General features: G+C 37.6%; 2 protein-coding genes across 3 annotated transcripts; both read left to right on the top strand.

Annotated features, from left to right (window-relative positions):
- The first annotated feature begins 12,293 nt into the window (after positions 1-12,293).
- On the top strand, positions 12,294-12,623 carry LOC115668874 (uncharacterized). The gene has a single exon (XM_030590236.2). The coding sequence runs from the start codon at positions 12,294-12,296 to the stop codon at positions 12,621-12,623; it is 330 nt and encodes a 109-aa protein (XP_030446096.2).
- Positions 12,624-21,234: 8,611 nt separating this feature from the next.
- LOC115662606 (protein CHAPERONE-LIKE PROTEIN OF POR1, chloroplastic-like) lies at positions 21,235-23,127 on the top strand. 2 transcript variants are annotated; one of them, XM_030584726.2, is made up of 2 exons: positions 21,235-22,350; positions 22,715-23,127. In XM_030584726.2, exons 1-2 carry the CDS (start codon positions 22,022-22,024, stop codon positions 22,863-22,865), a joined length of 480 nt encoding a protein of 159 aa, XP_030440586.2. In that variant the 5' UTR covers positions 21,235-22,021; the 3' UTR covers positions 22,866-23,127. The 2 variants fall into 2 exon arrangements, with proteins under 2 accessions (XP_030440586.2, XP_030440585.2); XM_030584725.2 differs by having other exon boundaries at positions 21,243-22,506; positions 22,715-23,126.

Raw genomic sequence — 23,127 nt, 5'->3', positions numbered from 1 at the left:
TATCTGATTGGGAAAGAATTTATCCTTTATTCTGATCATGAAGCTTTGAAATATCTGAATAGTCAGAAGAGGATTAGCAAGGATATGGATGCTCGATGGTGTCAATTTTTACAAAAATTTCCTTTCAGATTACAGCACAAGTCAGGTGTGCATAATATCGTAGCAGATGCATTGAGTAGAAGAGCTGGTTTGTTGATTACATTAAGCCAAAATATTCTGGGGTTCGAGAAGTTGAAAGACTGTTATGCAGATGATGATGACTTTGGGCAAATTTGGGAGTCATGTGCTGCTGGTCAACCTGTGCAAGAATTTTATATGCATGATGGTTATCTGATGCGTGGCAATCAGGTTTGCCTTCCTCGGACATCATTACGTGACAAGGTAATTCGTGATTTACATGATGGAGGATTAGCTGCATATTTAGGTCGTGATAAAACTATTGCTGCAGTCCGGGAGCGATTTTATTGGCCCTAATTATGTCGAGATGTTAGCAGGTACGTACAAAAATGTTATGTTTGCCAAACTGCTAAGGGGCAATCTAAGAATACATGTTTGTATATGCCTTTACCTTTTCCTGATAATATATGGGAAGATCTGTCCATGGATTTTGTGCTTGATTTACCACGGACACAAAGAGGCGTGGATTCTGTATTTGTTGTGGTTGGCAGATTTTCCAAGATGGCGCACTTCATTCCTTGTAGGAAGACTTCTGATGCAGTAAGTGTGGCCAAGTTATTCTTTAAGGAAGTGGTTCGTTTGCATGGCGTCCCTAAGTCTATTACCTCGGATAGGGATAGCAAATTTCTAGGGCATTTTTGGCGGACTTTATGGAAACTGTTTAATTCATCTTTAAATTTCAGTAGTATTGCTCATCCGCAGACTGATGGATAAATAGAGGTGGTTAATAGAACTCTGGAAAATTTGATTCGAATCATTTGTGGAGATAAGCCAAAGCAGTGGGATGTTGCTTTATCACAGGCAGAGTTTGCTTATAATAATGCAGTTCATAGTTCTATTGGCAGGTCGCCTTTTTATGTTGTTTATACAAAGGCGCCTCAGCATACTCTGAATTTGGTATAGTTACCTAAGCAAGCGGATAAGAATGTAGCAGCAGATCATATGGCTAAACAGATTGTGGAAGTACATCATGAAGTTAAACAGAAGCTGAAGGAAGCTAATCTGAAGTATAAAGCTGCAGCAGATAAACACAGGCGGAAGCAGGTGTTTGAGGTAGGTGATCAAGTCATGGTTTTTCTTCGTAAAGGGCGATTACCAGTTGGATCTTACAGCAAATTGCAGCAAAAAAAGTATGGGCCTTACACTGTCAGCAAGAAGATCAACGATAATGCCTATGTTATAGACCTTCCACATAGTATGGGCATATCCAACACTTTCAATGTTGCTAATTTGTCACCGTTTCATGAGTCCACAGAGCCGTTATATCCAGATTCTGATTTTAACTGGAGGACGAGTTCTTCTCAAATGGAGGAGAATGATGCGGAATTTATTAGTGGAGCGTTTTTGGACCGATTGGACAGGCAGAAGTCCAAACGGAAGGCTAAACGATGATGCGATTAGTACCGGCGGACCCGATCGACGACATCGGACCGGGCTCAAATTCGGTCATCTAAAGCGAAACGGCATTCTGAACAAAACTCACCGCCTATGGCTGTGACCTACGATGGATTTTAGCGATTCGATTTCGTTTAGATGGGTTTTTCTATTATTTTAATATTTTTTATGAGTTAATTTCGTAATGACAGTTTTGTAATTTTTGCTATTTGATGCTTATTAACTTTCTTATTATGATTATGTTTCCTATTATGATTAGGTTTCCAATTCTGATTAGGTTTCCTATTGTAATTATGTTTAACCCTATAAAATGGTGTTTAGGATTTCGTTTTGAAGACAGAACATTGTTATCGTCAATATTGAATTTCAAGATTTTTCTCTCTGAGCAAGGTTTTGCTTGAATTATTCACTCAACGTTGCGTCAGCAAACTGGAAAATTTCTGGAGCTTTCACCTCGTAGAGCAAAAAGGGGACGAAGAACAAAAGCAAAATATGCATTACCTGTTAGGATGCACGTGTGAATTGTACTAGAGAAATCCCATATCGAAGAATTGATGCAATGTGGTGTAGAGCGTTACCCCATAATTTAGTAGCTTAAGCTTTTGAGTAAAAGTGGGTCAAATTGGATATATGAATAGGCTCAGATTCAGGCTCTCTCTTGGTGATCTCCTCGAGCAAAAGGTATTCGGCTTCTGTTATGTTTTCCTAACATTACCTAAGACTGAATTTTCAAGAGAACAGGTGACAAAACCCATACAAAAGAAGTCTATAGTCAGGCAGATGAACGAGTATCGAGAATGAGGTGAAAGAGTCACCAAAATGAAACGACAAGAAGGGAGATTGAATAGTTGACCGGAGAAATCATAGTGATGATGTGTTGATCATTGCATCCATTGGTGGCATCCATGTCTACCGTGAGCCTCTTGACAAGATTTGCATCTTTTGAGTACCTTCTCTACCGATGGCTAAGTTCAATAATATTATTTTGCAAAGTGATTTACCAAGCATTGAATATTTGAATAGGCCGGTCTTGCATAAAGTTACAATGGAAGATATATATATATATATATATATATATATATATATATATATAAATGTATGTATATATCCTTCGAATGAACATATATACTCCACAAAATCACCTTTTGTATCCTAATAATTTGAAATAATATCTTTTGTGCTTTTACTAAAACACGAAATTTATGTGAATCGCCCGCACTTAGCGCAGGCTGAAAAGCTAGTCATGTTTATTGAGAAAAAAACAGCCTTGCTTTGCTTGTGGGTAGACCTGTCAAACGGGTGGGTCGGGTCAAGTTTAGATCGGATCGAAAATGGTCCGACCCAAATAGACCTATTTAAACCGTTTTGATCCAATTTTATGTAATGCAAATTTTATGACACATACTCGACCCAACCTATACCCAACTCATATTCGACCCAACCCATATTTCTAAAACACTTCCATATTTAACTCAACATAAAAAATTCATACCCAAAGTGAGATGCGAGTGCGAAGTGAGTGAGCGGGAGATTGAGTGAGGGAGAGAGAGATGAGTTGGGTTTTAAATAAGTTGTAAACCCATTTACGATCCATTTAACACTCATACTATGTTAATACCCATTTATGACCTATGTACTAAATATAACTAACTCATTTATGACACATTTACCGATATCTAGGTTAAGAAATTGATTTATGATCCATTTTGACAGGTCTACTTATGGGGTTAGCTTGTCCATTGAGAAATCTAACTCATTTTTCTCGAAATAGCTGAATGGAGCAACATAGAAACCGATATGTTACTGAAAATATCATCTCTTTTCATGGAGCCAACTATATATGTTTTTCAGGTAACTTTTCTTTCCTTTCCTTTCTTTTCTTTTTCTTGCATTCGAGACTTGGACTCAGAAAATATAAATCAACTGTTCAAGTGACAATTAAATCGCTATGAAACTTTTAAATGCGATATCTAAGCAAATCACACGCAAATTGTCTGACCATTGAGTATAGAGAAACTAGCCATATAAATGGGAGGTTAATAAGGTAAGGCGTGATAGATATCTAGTTGATTTCGGACAATCTATTATATATAATTAAAGTCAGAGTTGAGAGAGTGTTTGGCTCTTATGTGCGCCGTTTGGCACTTCATTTTGAGTCTATGATTGTCATGTGGCTCACATCAACCAATAGATTTTTAGCTTAACAATTCGTCATTTATTAGATTGTATCTCTTATTGGATTTAAATTTCTAGAAATTAGATAAAAATAAATTGTATAAAGATTTTAGACCAAATGAGCGGTATGCCTCTCTTTTTCCTGAAGATGTCAGCGCCACCATCTCTTCGCCAGAATTTCAACGTACTGAGGTCATTAGAGTGCTCAAAGGCCTGAACGATTTTAAAGCTCCGGGTCCAGATGGATACAACAGTCTATTCTACAAGAAAGCTTGGCCCATCATAGGGCGTGATATAAAGGATGCTATTATGGAATTCTTCTCCTAAAAAAGAATGTTGAAAGCAATCAATTCAACCCTGATATCACTAGTGCCAAAAGCACGGAATCCATCCCGTCTCACGGATTTAGACCCATCTCTTGCTACAATGTTCTATATAAGATCATTTCCAAACTAGTGGCAGAAAGAATCAATTGTTTCCTGCCTTCGATTGTTGGCCTCAACCAAACTGCTTTCATCTCGGGTTGACAGATATCGGAAAATATTCTGCTTTGTCAGGAACTCCTTCATAATTACCATAAGGGCAATAAAGGTAAACGTGTGGCAATAAAAATTGACCTCATGAAAGCTTTTGATATGGTAAAATGGGAAGCAGTTCTTGGTGTTCTATAGGCTATGAACACATCGCAACATTTGCTTGACCTGATAGCCCAATGCATAACTACACCAAGGTTTTCGATAAACCACAACGGCGAATAGATTGGATACTTTGCTGGCTCAAATGGACTAAGACAAGGCGACTCACTCTCTCCTTACCTGTTTGTCTTAGTTATGGAAATTCTTAACAGGATCATTATTGAGAAAGTTGCAGCATCTTCCTTCAAGTATCATTGGCACTGCAAAAAGGAAAAAATTACTCACTTATGCTTTGTTGATGACCTGTTTCTTTTTGCTCACGGAGATCCCGATTCAGTCATTTGCCTTATAGATGCACTTGGTGATTTTGCAAATCTCACAGGACTATAGTTCAATCCAGATAAATGCAAAATCTTTTTCTCTGGGCTAATCGAGATAGAAAAGGACATTATATTGGATCACACGCCTTTCCCCATTGGCACCCTTCCTATTAGATACCTTGGAGTCCCGCTTGTCACAAGATGACTCACGCACGCAGATTGTAAGAGTCTAACGGATAAAATTTTCAAAAAAATAGAAGGCTGGGGCATGCAACATATTAGCTATGCCGGTCGTCTCCAGTTGGCCAAATCGGTACTTATTTCCATCTGTACTTTTTGGATGCAAATGTTTTTACTGCCAAAGCAAACTATATATGAAGTTGAAAAGAAGATTAGAAAATTCTTATGGGTTGGAAATATAGAAGGCCATGGATCTCATAAAGTTGCTTGGGATGTTGTTTGCCTGCCAAAAAAGGCAATTTTTTGGTACACTAATGGAATCAGTTCCTCAGGTTTGTTTGGATGTCTGGTAAAGAAGACCAATTCAATTATTGAATAAAAAGAGGGCATTGAAAACATGTTTTTCATATATTAAAAGTTGCTTCTAAAATGAACATTTTCATAATATTTTCTCATTTATCGAGACAGTTATTTCTACGAATCATACATGACATTTTCAAGAAAAAAAAATCTAAAAGCTTAAGATTTTTTTTGTTTATCATATTTTCAGTGAAAATAAAAACTAAAAACATTTTCACAAATTGAACTGGCCTTGATTGCTATATCCACACCATTTGCATAGTCGAATGGCATCAAATCGGAGCGCTTCGTTCGTGCTTTCTTTTCTAAAAGAAATGGAATCTCTCTTTTTCCTCAAGTTGTAATTTGGATAGCGAAGCATAATGTTTTGCACCATACATTGACTGTGGAAAATCTCATTTTCATTTTCTCCGTGCATACGTCATATCGCATGATTGAGTATTCTACTAAACAGTTCAAGTTACATTTAACAACATTTCATAAGCTACACCAGTCTTAGCAAAAGTAACTCTTTCAAATACAGTGTGAATTTGCTGATAGCACAAATGATTGATTAAATATGTAATTTCAATGAGTCTTGTGTACATGTTTTTCTTCTCCATATGTGGCAATTTCAGCTTTTGCATCGAATATCCCTTCGCTTGTGTTCTGAGCCTCAAGCCATTTTCTCTTTACTCCAATTATCAATCAATCATCCCATATGTGGACCTCGTTGATTTATCACGCACATTGTCTCGTTTTCACCTTCTAACTATGGAGTTTGGATTCTTCTTTGTAGATTTATTCTTCTTATAAGGAATCGATGATCACGACAGATTTAGAATAACTTGCAGTGAATGGCCCCAATAGAGAATTTAGTACTTATCTCATCTGACCCTCTTCTTCCACCTTTAGCTTTGGAATCTGAAACTTTATTCTTTTACTTTTCAAATGAGACACACTTTGAATGAAAGAAAAAAAAAAGGCTCACATAAAACTGTGTGGCTAAAAATTGGGAAGAGTTTCTTTCAAGACTGAATACTCCAGCAAAAAATGTCCTCCACCTTCTTCCTTGTCTTATTTTTTTTTTCTTTTGAAATCTATTTTGAAAAGTTAATATGTGAAAGATAGAGGCCGAAAAAATTGAAAAACGAAGTTTTTCGGATAGTCAAATAACTCATCATATGTTTAAATTTGAAAAAAAAAATCAAACTTTTTAAACGGAAAGCCAAACCAGCTCCTTTGAGCTACAAAATTGCGTCCAAGTAAAATTAGAGAAAGATCAATAGTTTTGGTGAAAGAGTGGATGGTTAGCAAACTAGAAACTTTTCGGAGTTTTCACCTCACAGAGCAATACAGGGGCTGAAGAACAAAAGCAAAAGTTGCATTAACTAAGACTGAATTTCCAAGAGAAAAGGGAAAAACACTCTTACAACAATTCACGATGATAATAGGAAATGGGACACAAAAGACAAAGAAAATTTAAGATTAAAAAAAAATCTTTAGTCAAGTAGAGAAATAAGTACCGAGAATGAAGATTAATAGTTCGATTTGAAAAATCATATGGTAGATGTGTTGATCATGGCACTCATTGGTGGGATCGATATCTACTGTGAACCTCTTAGCAAGTATTGCATCTTTTAAGTACTTTCTCTACCAACGGCTAAGCTCAATATTATATTGCAAAGTGATTTATCAAGCATGAAGTAATTGACTAGGCCGGTCTTGCATAAAATTACAATGGAAGATCTGTATCCTTTAAACGAGGAGATGTGTACTCAATATGGTATGTAGAATTTTTGGCGGGATCACTGCCAACTGTTCTAAAAGTTTAGTCTGGTCTTTTTTACCCAGTACTATGCGTAGACATATTTAATTGGGAAGTAAATGGGGCATGTAAAGATTCGAACTCAGGACCTGCAGCTCTAATACCAAGTAGGATTTTTGGTGGGACCACTGCCAACTGTTCTAAAAGCTTACATTGTTAGATGAATGGGTGGTTTAAATATTGGTAAAAATATTCTATAAATAGGAGGGCTCTCAATTCAATTTGGGGAGAGTAGATGGAGAGTTTAAATTTTGTAGATTTTGCTATGAAGAAGTTCCTGATAATTAAAGAGCTTCAAAAATGCAAAAACCTATCGGATTCAGGTCATCACGACCCCAATCAAATTTTTTGTCATCAACACCTCAGCAACAAGTCGTCAAGAACTCACCAAATGTTCAGGTCATCAAGATCTCAACCATATTCAATTACAGAGCAAGCCTTCGAGGCCCTATCTGGTTCGTGAAGAGGAGTCAAAGATCATGCCATCTTATTAGAGATGAAGCCAATAGGCTCCTCAAATTGAGCTCATATCAATGTAACACCACATATTAATCTTACGCCTTCAAAAAGTATGATCTTTTTCTATAGAAATACAAAATATTGCCATTAGATAAATGCATCTTTTTCTCTTACATGACATCTCATATCATTGGAATACTATCAAAAATATGAAAAGACAATGTCTTTTTTTCCCGCTTTGCATTTTCCGGCAACGTAAGAAGCATTAGTTATTCCATCGTGAAAGCTCCATGCAAACATTGTCGTGATTCCTCTATCAAAGAATCTGATCTTTCGGTGGGCAAAATAAAATTCTTATCCTTTCCTTTACATGTTGTGGAATGTTAAGATGATACCTTCGGAATAATTCCTTCCTTCTTTTTTGCTATTGATAATCTGAACCTTATTAGAAACAAGCAACTTATATTTCCAATATTTTTTCTTTTTCTGAGTCCTAAAAGAAAAATCTTTTCTAAAAACGTATAGTAGTTCAGTTTTTGTTACACTAATCGAATCAGTTCCTCAGGTTTGTTTGGATGTTTGGTAAAGTTAGGCCAATTCAATTATCCAATGAAGATCGCACTGTAAACAATTTTTTTTTTCGTACATTAGAAGTTGCTTCTAAAAACAACATTTTCATAATATTTTCTCATATGTTGAGAACGTTTATTTCTATGGATCATACATGACATTTTATAAGAAAACAAAAAATCTAAAAGCACAAGATCATTTTTTGTTCATATTTTCAAGGAAAATAAAAACCGAAACACTTTCACGAATTGAATTGGCCTTGATTGCAACTTCCACACCATTTGCGCACCATTTGTGCAGTCAAATGGAATCAAATCGGAAGGTTTCGTGTGTGCTTTTTTTATAAAAGAATTGGAATCTTTCTTTTTTCCTCAAGTTGTAATTTGGATAGGGAAGCATGATATTTTGCACTGCACATCGACCGTCTAAAATCTCATTTCCATTTTCGCCATGCAAGCATCATGTCGCATGATTGAGTTCTCTATTGGACGGATTAAATTACGTTTAACAAGACTTCATAAGCTACGCCTCTCTTAGCAAAAGTAACTCTTTGATACATGGTGGGAATTTGCTGATAGCACCAATGTCTGATCAAATATGCAATTTCAATGAGTCTTGTATACATGTTATGCTTCTCCACATATAGCAATTTCAGCTTTGCATGGATATTCCTTAACATGGGTTCAGAGCCCCGAGCCGGTTACTTTTTGCTCCCAATTATCAATCAATCATTCCGTATGTGGACCTCATCGATAAAACACGTACATTGCTTCGTTTTTACTGTCTAACTATGGAGTTTGGTTCTTCTCTGCATAATTATTCTCCTCACAAGGAATTGATGATCACGACAGATTTAGAATCACTTGTACTGAATGACCCCAATAGAGAATCTAGTACTTATCTCATGTGACCATCTTCTTCCTCCATTAGCTTTGGAATATGAAACTTTATTCTTTACTTTTCAAAGGAGACACACTTTTAATTGGAAAAAAAAAAGAAGAAGCTCATGTCCAACGCGTGTGTGGCCCTTGGCACAATATTCGTCTAGCGAAGTAGACAAGATCAAATTGGACAAGATAAGTGTACTTGTCATAAGAATAGGTATATCGGATTGGTTGCGCCACCTCGATGCACTTAATCAATGAGCTTTTCAAATGATTTGGATTTAAACATATATGAAACTGTTCATAAATCCTCATTTGGGAAGGGAGGTCTGCATAGAAAAGAAGTATCTATACATGAGAGATCATATATTCCATGGAACCTTAATTTACTTAAAAAGAGGGGTGGAGAAAAGAAGAGAAAAGAAAAAGGAAAGACCAAAGGTGGGTTAATCATTCCCATCGTGAACAGTAAAAAGGCCAAATTATCCCTGATTAGTGCATGCTATTCAGTATATATAAGCGTTTCTCTAAATGGATTGATAGGCACCGAACATTACTGTTGATCGACATCGAACATTACTGGACGAACAACATGTCAACTCGGGTGGCAAGCGGGAGGCAAGCCGACTTTGCGAAGGATTTTGGCGTAGTCGGTGATCCTAATGACAACAAAACCAACCCAAAAGTGATAGACATGTCTCACATGGCAAGCCCTTCTCTCTCTCTCTCGAGATTCGATAATGGATATATATGAAAGATATGCTTGTTTGTGTTTAGAGTCGAGTACTTCGCGAAAAGTTCATAGAGCACTACCAGAGAAATGCCCAAATTCTTCTCTGCATCTGAACGTCCATACGTGTATATACATGTTGTGCGTGTCCTTTTTTCTACATTTGTCATGGAAGAGAGTAATTCACATTCCAAAGAGATGTGGTTGTCGATTAATTCAACCTCGAGGGAATCGTCTTCTCTTTCTCTCTCTGTTTAACTAATTTCCTATATGTTTTCTGTCCGACCAGATAGGTATATACACGAATAGCGATGCATCGTACGATTACTCGAAAATGTCATTTCAAATGGGTCGATAGCAACTTTGCTAACAAAGTTCCTCCTCCTCCTCGTACTTTGACCTCCTCGCACGTACTGATTGATGTCTCTCTGCTCATATTTCAAAACTCTGTTTGTGGCAGGAAGATCCGACTGATCGCCTAGGCCCGGGCTGCTTCATAGTCTATGCTAGGGAACTCACCATCCTCCACAGTGATAACAAAGAAAATTGGGTTTGGAAGTGGGACCGGTACTTACGAATCCTTAGAACAGCATATATGCGTATCTTTTAGCATATGGTGCACCTTGCCTTACACCACGAGTCTAATTAGGCTTTTTCATATTTTAGTAAAGCATGAGTGACATCGGACAAATGGGAACCTATGAAAGATAAAGGAAGGCAATCCATGGGATTTCTCCAGGGAAAATCTAAATAAGGAAACCATAAAAGGACAGAAATTTGTTCGAGGGTGCCAATGCAAGTCCACACAATATTGATCTTTCTTTTCTCTCTTATAATTGATAATTCTTGGAATTATTCTTTTTGGTACAATGTTGTTGATGTTTCACCCTCTTGTGCTATATGGATAAATGGCTAGGGGATAAAGTTTGTTCTACTTGAACACATTAAATGTCCGCGTGATTTCATCGACTGAACTTGAGATATAGATTTTGACTTGCATCCTGGTGTGCTCGGATCTAATCTTATCTATTTGCATAAATATTATTTCTTTGTTCTGAATGAGTTGATAATTAACCATTGAAAAATAGTAATAGTAAACTCGAAAGTCATAAATTTAGGCTTGCATATACTCCATATATTAAAGTAATACGTTTATTATAGTCCCAAATCATTGAGTCATTACTTTACTCAAACCCAAATACTTTATCGGTCCTATTGGTTCCTATATATACTTTTAGGGTAGAGGTAAATCCGTAACTCTTCGATTAATTCCCACCATCTAGGGAAAACTGTATTAATATCCCTAGCAAAGCAGGAACCGTTCTTCGGTCTTGGTATCTAAATTTTCATTTTTGCCTTCATAAGGTCGCGATAGGCCAATTAAATTAAGAGCACAAGATGACATTAATGAATAAAAGTTCAGTTTCATCTTCAAACATTGCTGTCAAAGTTAGTGAGTTCATTATCTGCTAAGAACTATATACTATGACCTATTTGATTTGTTTAAAAATTAGAAAATCAAAATTTTTTAATCTCTCTAGTCTTTTTAAATTTTAATGGTACTATTTACTTCAATTTATGGTCATAATATTGTAGTTGTAGTGTTCTCTTTTGTCCTTTTCACTTAATTGATCAAATTTAACCGAGTTATAATTTATCAAATTGTAATCTACTTGAGCTTTTCCCATATTTTCTTCTTTTCATTATAATTTTTTTTTAATTTATGAGTTGATGATAAATAAGGAGAGAGTATGATGGGTTTCTAGGGGTAGTGGGCTTTACGGTGGTTGGGAAAAATACGGAGAGAGTAGAGATCCTATTTCGTCTTTGGTGAATAAATAAATAAATACACATACGCACATATATGTATAGTCAGCCAAATTAAGAATAATGATAAAGGAGGAAGAGGAGATTGAGAGGTAAATAGGAAGAAAAGCCCGTTGAGCTTCTTTAAGAATACGCATTATTCCATGAGATATCCTTGTATTTTTATGGAGTGATAAATACTGACTTAGCTGTTATTCCTATTTATCATTTGAAGTAAAATCATTTGCTTTGCTGTTCCAGTAATTCATAATTTCATAATAAATATACCTCATCAATGTGTCCTCCAAGTTGACTTTTTTTTTAAATTTTTTTTTGTCTAACCATAATTAATAAAAACAAGTCTCGTTAACGAGTGTCCCGAGGCACTTGCTAGACGTACTTAGTATGGAATACTTTAATTTTTCAAAGTGTTGATTACTCATAACAAAGAAAAAGAGTGTATGGAAAATTGCAAACTTACCTTCTTACGGTCAAGTTTATATATTTATAATTTTCAATATGCTTTATACTTTTGTTCTCCGGTTACCCTTGACTTACAGAGTTTGTCTAATATAGATCTCTATATAGTTATAATAAAAAAATTTATCAGGTCTACTGTCAATGTAAAGAACTTTCCATACATTCATAATTGTGCAACCGAATTTTATTTACACGTCACTCATCCAATTATGAAAAAAAAATTTACACTTACAGTCGACGTAATAATTATCCTGATCAATAACGTTTAAATAAAACTACTTCAGCATTGGCCCCAGACGGGTAGAAGTGGCAGTAATGGTGGCGGAGACAGAGCTAGATGTCAGAGGGTCGTTTGAGACAAAGAAACTTATGTGTGGGGAAATGTACAAAGTCTCGTTTCTGCTGAAGACGCAAGACTGCACCATAGGGAAGGTGAACCTGGAACTGTGTCTCCCAGACGGATCAAGACTGCACTATGAGGCGCCGTTGCCCACATGGACAAATGAGTGGGAGGAACTGGAGGTTGGACGGTTTAAGATGACGGAGCAAAATGTGGGCACTATGACTTTTGTCATGTGGCAATCGTTTGTAAAACCGGCGAAAGGGCTCATCATCGGGGGCGTTGTGATCAAAGCCCGTGCCTAAGCGGGAGTGAGGCACGGGCTTTGATCACAAGCAGTTACATATGCAATAAGAGCAATTGCAGAGCAATTGCCTTCACGGAAGTGACTATGGTGATATGTGTGTATGGTCGTGCATGCGTGTTTCGTGTGCGCTTTTCTTAACTAGTAATAGTAAATAAAAAACTTGATCACCATGTGTATGAATGTCTTTCTATTTCCGGACCCTGTTGTCTTATCTATGATAATTATCTGTTTATCTGCCTATCCTAGATTACTAACCATTCACGGGAAGTAAATCAAACTGTAACTCAAACATAATTTGATTTAAACTTTTCCATCTTAATATGTAAAAGTCATTATTAATTACACACTTCACATTTAGTATCATAAAAAAAAAGGTAAAAAGAAAGGAGAAAGCGATAGTGTTTGGATCAATAGTTATCAAGAAACACCGTGCAAATTCATTGGGTAAGATTCCGACATCACAATTTTTTTGAGTTTTGTGGCTATTAAGTCGGCTCTTGGAGAAGCAGAACCTTTGATCAAGTACTGCGATTTTTCTAGAGAGACTCTGATAGAACTGTGTGCGCATTTTGATCCATTGTCAAGTTATGATTTTTTTTTTTCAGTCCAGGTTGAGTTATGGTTTTTTTTTTGGTCGGGAGAGTTATGGTTCAAAAGCCACTAATTTCATGCGATTTGACATCACAATTAGGGAGAAACGGGGTCGAAAGCTTCGAGCGCGCGGACTGCAACTCAAACCATGAACAGCCCATTTTGGACTGTGAATAGTCTATTTTCTGGGAGAAAGTATTCAATAATTGCAAAGTATCACGTGATATGCATTTTTTTGGTGAAATCCGATCATAAATTGACACATGGCAATGACATGGATAAATGTAAACAAAATTAAAAATCTATCTAGACCACACACACCGCCCGCAGCCGTGGACCTCCGTCGACCTGCCTCTGTTTTATTTTATTTATTTATGCTTTTTGAGCATCCAGTCTCCAGCAGGCATGAACCATCGACAAGCTGCCTCTATTGTATTTCTTGTTGCTTTTTGAGGCTATGGACAACAGCGTCACCAGCCATGGACGAGCCAGTCTCGCAAGCGACTCCGATGCTCTCTAAGGGTGTGCAAAACGGACCATTTGGATCGAAAACTGCCCAGATCGGAGCGAATTGGCCGATTTGGTCCACTTCTTGGGAATGTCGGTTCAGTTCCCGATTTCTAAAAGTGGAACCGGTGTCCAAGTAGTCCGGTTCCCAGTTCCACGGAGGAACCGGACCGGACCGACTATATATATTTTAATTTTTTTAAAAAATATTAGTTAAATGTGAAGTGAATCCTAAGTTCCGACAAAAAAAAAACTAAACTCTAAGTGAACTTCATCGACAAAAATTAGTAAAATATGAACTAAACCCTATGTGAACTTCATTGATATAATTTCATTGATAAAAATTAGTAAAATGTCAACTAAACCCTAAGTGAACTTCATTGACAAAAATTAGTAAGATGTGAACTAAACCCTAAGTGTTTGATAAAAAAAAAACTAAACCTTAAGTGATCGGTTCCATTAGATCGGACCGGAGCGGGAATCGATCGCCCCTAATGCTCTCCATGGTGATAATCCGATCCATGTAGTTGTACGCGAAGACCACCTGGGAGAAAGTGCCCCATGCTTGGCCAAGGAACAACGAGCCCGACCCTGTCACCTTGCACCCCACGAACGAGAACCCGGTCTCCTCCAACAAGCTCTCTCTCTCTCTCTCTCTCTCTCTCTCTCTCTCTCTCTCTCCCCACGCCGTCACAGCTCCGCAGACAGATGTCAGCCCTTGTAGAACGACAAGCCATTCCCCAATATGAAGTCCACGGACCTCTACGTGGCAGTCCCTAAAGGAATGTCTTCTGATAAGGTTGTAGACCGTGTCTTGTGACCTGATGAAACGGCATCCAACGAAGCCTATTGTGTCCGCGGAGAAGCGGAGCGCCGCCACCTGTTTCCTAGTGCTCCTGACGCGGGCAATGTGTCGCGACCCTCCTTGAGGTTCTCTCAGACTTCGAGAAAGAGTTTAGAGGTATTGCCTTAAAAGGTCAGGCTGAATAGCCTTTCGATTTTGGCGCGGGCTCTTTCAAGCCCTAATCTCACGTGACATTTGGATTTCATTTTAAGTTCTTTTTAGTCTATGGGTTCTAAGAGTTGTCACTAGCTATTTTGGGTCGGCTAGAATCCAAATGAGACAACGGAAGTTCTTGCCTTGTTTCCTGTGCAATCCGAAATTTTAATTTCAGGGACTTGATTATGCTAATGGTCTATTAGCGCCCTTCCGGTATTGCCAAATTGGTATGGTTGTTTATCTAAATGACCATTTATGAACTCTAAGGCTGCGTTTGGTCGACCGGATAAAAGCCATGATATGATATGTTTTATCCTATCCTGTGTTTGGTGGTGGTCTAGGATAGGATAAGGTCGGATATAGATCGGATATAACCCGGATAAAAAAATCCAGGGGGGGGAGGGGGTGGGATATATCTGGATAGGATTTCTAATGCTTATTTTTCTAGAAACCCAACGCTCCACTCGCCGTCATCTTCATCCCCACGTCTTGTGCGCTTTGACCAAAAAAATTTCTCGACTTTTTTTCCTTCATTGACTCCTCCGGACCCGTGAATAGCAAAAAAAAAAAAAATTATCCTATCCGACTTTAAATCCGTAGTTCACCAAACAGTGGACAGGATATGAAGAAATCCCAAGATTTCTTATCCTATCCTATCCTGTTTAGAAATCCGGACGGCCAAACGCAGCCTAAAGGTCTTAAAGCCGCTAAGTGATCATGCAAGGTACCTGCGGGAGTTTGTTATGATCCCAAGGGGTTAGCCTAATCATTCTAAAAAAAATGAACAAACAATTTATTAAAGTGCAGGAACTAAACACCCAAGTAATTGAAATGCTTCGAAAGTAAATGCGGGGATTGAAATCCGATTAGAATCGGGCAAAGAATATTACATCTCCTTGTTCTTAGGCCTCGAGACATAAGCCCCTGTAAGCTTAACCCAACATGAGTCAGGCAAAGAGAAAGAGAATTACATTGCCTTGTTCCAAGCCTCAAGATATGAACCCTTGGAAGCTTGAGATTATAGACTAAACCTATCTTAGGGGGGTAATGTGGACTATTAAAACCGAGAAATTAAGAAGTCTCGTATTTTTTCACTTGTCCTGATTCGGGGCATCAATCCGAACATAGGATACAAAGCGCGTACTTAGGTCGCTCCGAGTTTCCTCAAGGAGATAATGAGTCCACACCACCCATTCAATTATTATAGTGATGCCTAAGCTAAGTTAAGAACTACAATTCTCTTCTTTTTATATTAAGTGGTCTTTCTAACTAGACATTTTTTTTATTGGGTTAATACCACGAAAAATCCAAAATTAGTACATTTGTGACAAATTTACCTCCAACTAATTTCGAAAACTAATGGAGGTAAAATTTGTCATAGATGTACTAGTTCAGGATTTTACCCTCCATTTGTCATAGGTGTACCAGTTTGTGACTTTTCATGGTATTAATCTAATTTAACAGAAACTAACAGAGAGTAAATTTGTCATAAATGTATTAGTTTGAGATTTTTTGTAGTAAAAAAATTAGTTTGTGGTACATTTATTACGGGATGTACCATTTTGAGATTTTTTGTGGTAAAAAAAATAGTTTGGGGTAAATTTATTATAAATGTACCAGTTTTGGATTTTTGTGGTAGTAACCCTTTTTTATTTTCAAACCATGTTTATCATCACTGTTAGGCTTATCAATTGCCTAATCCTAGACCTATTAGCTAAGCTAGTTGGTTAAACTAGGCTAAGGTAAACTAAACTAATTTAACTAGACTAAACGTAATAAAAAAGTATTGCTTCAGGCTGCCACGGACTCTCGGCCACCTCCTCGGGGTGTTCGGTCGCCACCCTCGATCACCAACTTTCATTTAATCAATCACAACATGCACAAAATCAAAGCGATCAATTAAAAAGTTCACCAATCAAACAAGAGGATCAAGTTTAGGTTCGGGAATTTGTTCTCGCTCATGCGGTTCGATTGACCTGACCACCTCCTAATTAGACTAGGGGTTCATTAATCAAAGATAATGATCACTTGTGTATAGCAATGGGCTAAGACCCCTAACCTCTACCATGAATTAATATTCATGAATTAATAATTGCAATTAGGCCTATCACTCGTCTAATCGATCACATGCAAGCATAATTAAACATGCAATTAGGCCAAAAGGACTTGGGAAACAATCAATCAAGCAAGGACAAATGACCCAAGAAGGGGCACTTCTCTATTTTAATCCCCTGTTCTGACCAGTTTTTGTTTAATGAAATTGATTAGCCTGAACCAACGCTAAATTAAAGCCTAAAGAGTGTAGTCCAATGTTCATTAAGACCATTTTCCAAGATTCGGACCCGAAGTTAGCCTAATTACCCGAATGACCTGGACACCGCCCTGATTCCGATCCTATTTTCAAAAATACGGGAAAAATGGTAAAAGAATCCAAAACGACACCAAATTCGACGGGAAACTAGCCTTCTGAGTGCTCTCCAAGTTTCGTTTTATGACCTTTCACAAAAGAGCCCTTAGAGTTTGCCAAAATTAACGATTTACCCTTAAATATTAGATTCTATCAGTTTTGTAGGCCAGTCCTGACCGTGTCCAAAATTCACAAAATTGACCCCCTAGACTTTATACCCATGCCCCCAAACTTTCTAGATTATATTTTGGCTGTTTTGAGTTTTTTTTTCGAAAAAAAGGACCGAAAATTTATCAAAATTACAAAACAAAATCAGTCAATTTAAAACCGAAAATTTTGGATCAAACACCCTAGAAAAATTGTCTTTTATATCGTACCAACCAATGAATCCCAAATTTTATGAAATTCATGCCATTTAAAACATTGAACTCTTACATACAACTTTCGAGAATGAAGTTTTTCTAAATTTGGGACACAAAAATTCAGAAAAAATGAGAAACAATAGGGGGTCGGACAGACTTTCCGGAAATCTGGGTTTGCATCTTCAAACTTAGGATTATGAACATTTAACCTATATTCAACCATGTTCAATCACTTTCAACCTCAAACCCAGAAAATATAGGTCATATTCAAGCCTTCAAATGAAGGCGCAAGAATAAAATGAACACACATTCATCAAAATGGCCCTAAACATTCATTCAACCATCAAGATCACCTACGAATCATCACAAAAACACTCCTAATCAAGATGACTCTATCATATGAACATCTAGAGGCCAAATAACATTAAAATGCACATCAAACCCTAATCCTAAGGTCATGACCAGCAACCATTACCCAGATTCGATTTCGAATTTCTTCGCATTCTAGTTCAAGATTGGGCACAGATTGAAGAATATTCTTCAACTTCAAACTGTACCCGTCGTAACGTCCTTGAGCGGTCACGAGAGATTGGTTATGCAAATGAAGAAACCTAGTAATCGAGATTCCGGAGGACCGGGAGGAAAATGATCGAAATGGGGGCTTTCGGTGGGGCTTGCGGACCGGAGAGAGAGAGAGAGAGAGAGAGAGTGGCGGCTGCTATATTCTCCCTATGGTTATGTGTGAGGAAGAAGGAGCAACAGCAGACGAAAGAAAATAGATGCGATGGGTGATGAAAAGGAATTTGGAGATTTCTTTTCTCTTTGAGCTTCTAATTTTTTTTTTTGAATTTGAGGTTTTAATTGTTTCCCTGAACACTTTAAGGGTTTTCAATGTGTTTCAATATGCTCAATCTTTTAAAATACTGTCCAAACTAGAAAGATATCCAAATCTAAAAGATCTGAAATATTCGGTTCATTTTGGATTGTTTGATTTGGGCCGGTCACCTACAATTATATAATGAGATTAATTTTACCTACAATTCATGCTTGCAATATACAATCCACCAAAGAGAAAGGTGGTTAAAACAAATTCCTTTCAACTCTCTTTAGGGACCCTGGATCAGGAGAGACTCAATTTCACATTAGCTCTATAACAGTGCTACGGAAACAAAAACCCACACGTATCATGTGCGTTGTGCAGAGCTCGAACCATGGTTGAGCTCGGGATCCCACGCTGGCGCGAAGGTGGGGATAGTGCGTCGATTGGTGGTGGGCGATGGCGAACATGGCTGTTGGTTTGGGTTTGGGTTATTATGTACCTTGGATTTATTGGGTAGTGATGATTTTATTTTATTTTATTTATCAGAAGCAGAAGGGTAATGGTGATTGGTGGGTAGGCTTTTAGGTGGTTTTTATTTAATAAAAGGGCAAATGAGCGTTTTAAGTTTTAACTAGATGTACAGATCACAAATCTAAAAGTGAAGATGTAAATCGAAATGAACAGATTTTGAAATTTTTTGGAGTAGTTATCGATTGAGCGCGGAATAATGTGACATTATACGTACCTTTATTTTCCCCTTCACCACCGACCGACTATTTTTTTTTTTTTTTACTTCCACATCAATTAAAGAAAAAGGGATTTCATATGTCATTTTGTCTGGCTGAGGCTACATTTGTTTAGCATTTTACGACTCTTCATCATTGCTTTGCTACCCATAAAGGCCAATTTTCCCTTCATTTCATTTGTATCCGCCGGAACTCTTATTCTTTTTTGCCTATCGGTTGTTATTATATAGGGATAAATATATTTAAAGTTCTAAAACTTGTCATGAAAGTGCTATTGAGTCCTAAATCTTTCAAAAAATGCAATTAAGTCATAATCTTCTCACAAAAATGCAATTGAGTTCAAAAACTTTCAAAAGGTACAATCAAGTTTTAAAATTTGTTAAATTGATCAAATCAAGTCTTTTCGTGGATTGTACTTTTTAAAAATTTTAGGACTCGGTTGCACTTTTGTAACAAATTTTAGAACTGGATTGCACTTTCATGACAAAATTTTAGGACTGGATTGTCCTATGGAGTCCTAAAACTTTCCAAAAATGTAATTAAGTCCTAAGCTTGTCACAAAAATACAATTAAGTCTAAAAACTTTCAAAAGATGCAATCAAGTCCTAAAACTTGTTAAATTTGTCCAATCAAATCAATCCGTTAATTGTGCTTTTTTAAAGTTTTAGTGACAAATTTTAAAACTTGATTGCACTTTCATGACAAAATTTTAGGCTCGATTATACTTTCGCGACAAGTTTAAATCGTCCTGAATTTTTCACCAGGGGGCAAAAAATCAGAAATGTTTTCCGTTGTCGTAAAGGACTTGAACCCGGGTCTCTCAGATGAGAGCCGAGTATCCTAACTAACTAGACTACAGCGGATTTGTTCTTCCTACGTCAACTAAATTAGTATACCATAGGGAGTGCAAGTGGGAGCGAAGCGTGGTGGGAGCCGTTCAAGAGGCAGCGTCTGATTAAAGCCCTCGCCCTCCGCTCGGTGCTCACCCTCCTCCTGTCCGTTGCAAACGCTCGTCTGACATTTCCGACCGTCTCTGAGCAGAAGATAAACGCCAAGAACAGACCCACCTCGCTCTCTCTAATCGCAGTCTGGGTAGGGGCACTCTGTTTCTTCTTGAATCGATTTCGCTTCTTCGTTCCTCGGACCAAATGGGTTTTTAGTTTTTCTTTTGCCCTGTGTTTTCTTGATTGTTGCGGCTAACCAGCGTGAACCAAGCTAGCTCAGTTCATGGCTGCTTCTGAGTTTTGCTCGTTGGTTAAAGACTCGTCACGAAATGAACGTGGTTTTATTTGAGCTGGGAATTCCTTATTTTTTCGGCTTTCGGTATTTTCTTGGACCGATGCACTGCGAAAGAAGAGCGAGACCCGCTAAAGTGGCGGATTTTCTTGGCCCTCTGAGGTCATTGACATCGATCTTGTCCTTGAGCTGTGATTGTTGAGGATTTCCATGATCCCTCGGGATAGAACATTGGGTGTGTGTGCTGCAAAAATGCAAGTTATTCAGTCTGCACAAAGCTAGATTTTTAGTGTATTCTTTAGGCATAGTTTGGGTGCAGCATATGATCATTGTAGAGAATTTGATGAATGAGAAGTCCATGATGCTTGGTGCCGTCAGGTCAACACTTTCTTTGTAAAGTGCAATTGGTGTAAATGGATGATGTTAACGGACAATCCCTATGACTTGAGAGTGTCATGGGAAGGCCATTTCTTGACTGTCCATATAAAAATGGCTAAATGAAGGTGATGCGGTATTTTGTGATTTAGGTACTGTTAATGAGTTCAGCGAAACGTCGCGCTACTCATTTTGCAAAATTGATCCTGCTAATTACATGCATTCTGAATTTGAACTTTGCAGACTGATCGCCGGTAACTAACAAACTGAATCAAAGATGACTGTCTCCGGATTAACTCTTGGTCCGTCAAAATGTTTCTCGATACCTGCTCGAGGTGGCAATTCTTTATCTGTAGAATTCCCAGCCTTTATCTATATTGCAAGGCCTAAAGGAATGTTCGCGTCCCTGCATGGAGGAAGGTATTGCTCCTTCGAGGATATTCTCATGGTTATTGAAAATGAACCGTTCGGTTCTTTGCAATTTTCTCACCTTATTTATTTAATTTTTTCATTGAAATTTGCAGCAGACATCAAGCTCTAGTGATCCAGTCTGTGATGGATGCTTCTTAAAGCGATCCCACTGGTATCAAATGCTTTATCCTTTGTGATTCTTACAAACAGAAAGTTTATTGTTGGAGGTTTTCTTCTCTCTCATTCTAGAGCTATTGGAATATTAAGGTGTAAGTTTGACAGAAGCAAAAAAGTTTCTCAGAAACACAATTTTGGAAAAGCTTGTGAAAGCTGGTGACTATTGTTAAAACAGAGGTGTACTTTGAAGTGATTAGAAGATCATATGAGTAACTTTTCGTTCCTTACAGTACCTAATATTTTATGTCCTAGTCTTATTGTTTGCATTTTTTCAAAATGAATTAGGCAATGAGCTACTTCAAGAAAGCAAGATATATGCCCACTTTACTACCGTCTTTACTTGAAGCTCTCATACATGTTGGCATTCTTTTATTCCTTATGGTGGAATTTGCATTGGGGAACATTTTCCAGGGCATTTGTTCGTCATACTATGTGTTTTCTGATATTTGAGGTGTACCCTTTCCTGAGTTCTGTCGAGCTATGGAGTCAAGGCATTACAGAATAAAAGCATGAAATGTGTAAATCTTATTTCATGGTTATCAACCTAATATGAGCGTGCCATTGAACTCCCGTGCAGAATGCAGATTATGATGGTTGTTCACCATGTCAACCGCATAGGACTAATAGGTCATTCTGAAAGGACCTATAGTACTTAAAACCGTTTTGTATTTGCCTGTTAAAAGGCTGATTTTCACGGTGATTTAATTGGTGATTTGTCATAGCTAAAAAAAGTTTATTTTATCAAGAAAAATTTGAGCTAATTAATGACGCGATATGTCGTTTTGTTCTCCACATTACTTCATCCTATTTTACCGGCCTCTTCAGGTTCGACCATCTTTCCTAGAATAAATGTAAGGGACCTGTATAAGCGGCTTGGAATCAGTAAAGAGGCCTCCAAAGATGAAATTCAAGCCGCAAGGAATTTCCTCGTCCAAAAATATGTGGGACACAAGCCCAGTTTGGATGCAATTGAATCTGCGCATGACAAAATAATCATGCAGAAGTTCTACGAGAGGAGGAACTCGAAAATTGATGTCAAGAAAAAGGTCAGGGAAGTAACTCAATCCCGCGCCGTGCAGGCTGTCATGAGCAGGTTTCAGACTCCGTCCTCAAAGTTCATCATAAAAACAGCTACCGCATTTTTAGTACTTGGACTTCTCACTCTTCAAGTAGCCATAATATCCCTCATAGCTACCATATACTTAATACATGATCGGCTGAAAAGCAAACTGCGAGCTTTCCTCTGTGGGTGCGTAGATGACATACTATTAGTGTTCGTCATCGATTTCAGTCGATGACTCTCTCTAGCTATTTATTTATTATAAATCGGTGTGTTCCTGGCCTGATAGTTGTTTAGCTCATTCCTCGCTATATAACCGTTCTTGTCAATCTAACTGCCCCATATGTTGAGTACTTGCAATGGATGAGTTGGATTCATGATTTGTTTCCATATGCAGGGCCGGTGCCTTCATTTTGTCATGGCTACTGGGGACATTCTTGATGGTGTCCATAATACCACCTTTGTTTAAAGGACTGCGCGGTTTTGAAGTAACAACTTCACTTATAACCTACATTCTGCTCTGGGTTTCTTCTACTTACCTGAAGTAGGAAATTTGGTGACCTTCGAGAAGACCCCAATTTTGGTTGAAAGTGGCCTGATATGAGAGTGTTCTTGGTTTCTTCATTCTCCAATTTCATGATGCCTCTTGATGGTAATCATGTATCCATTGACAGTGCGAGCCTCCTTCATTTCTAACATTTGTTCAATGAAAATGCTGGTCTAGGATCAACAATTTCTAGATGGCTGTTTTATTGTTTGGAAAAGGAAAAAGTTGTGAAAATGAACTATAGTGACCTTTTTTTGACTATG

Source organism: Syzygium oleosum, unplaced genomic scaffold, assembly GCF_021117445.2.
Source record: "Syzygium oleosum isolate NSW1041296 unplaced genomic scaffold, Sole_v2.1 Sole_v2.20, whole genome shotgun sequence".
NCBI lineage: Eukaryota > Viridiplantae > Streptophyta > Magnoliopsida > Myrtales > Myrtaceae > Syzygium > Syzygium oleosum.
Note: the sequence above shows the minus strand (reverse complement) of the source record. Positions and strands in the feature narration are given on the sequence as shown.

Coding starts and splice junctions, on each gene's coding strand:
- LOC115668874 (XM_030590236.2), top strand. CDS start 12,294: ATGGTGGCGGAGACAGAGCTAGATGTCAGAGGGTCGTTTGAGACAAAG.
- LOC115662606 (XM_030584725.2), top strand. CDS start 22,022: ATGACGCGATATGTCGTTTTGTTCTCCACATTACTTCATCCTATTTTA. Junction 22,507..22,714: donor CTGCGAGCTTTCCTCTGTGG/GTGCGTAGATGA, acceptor TTCCATATGCAG/GGCCGGTGCCTTCATTTTGT.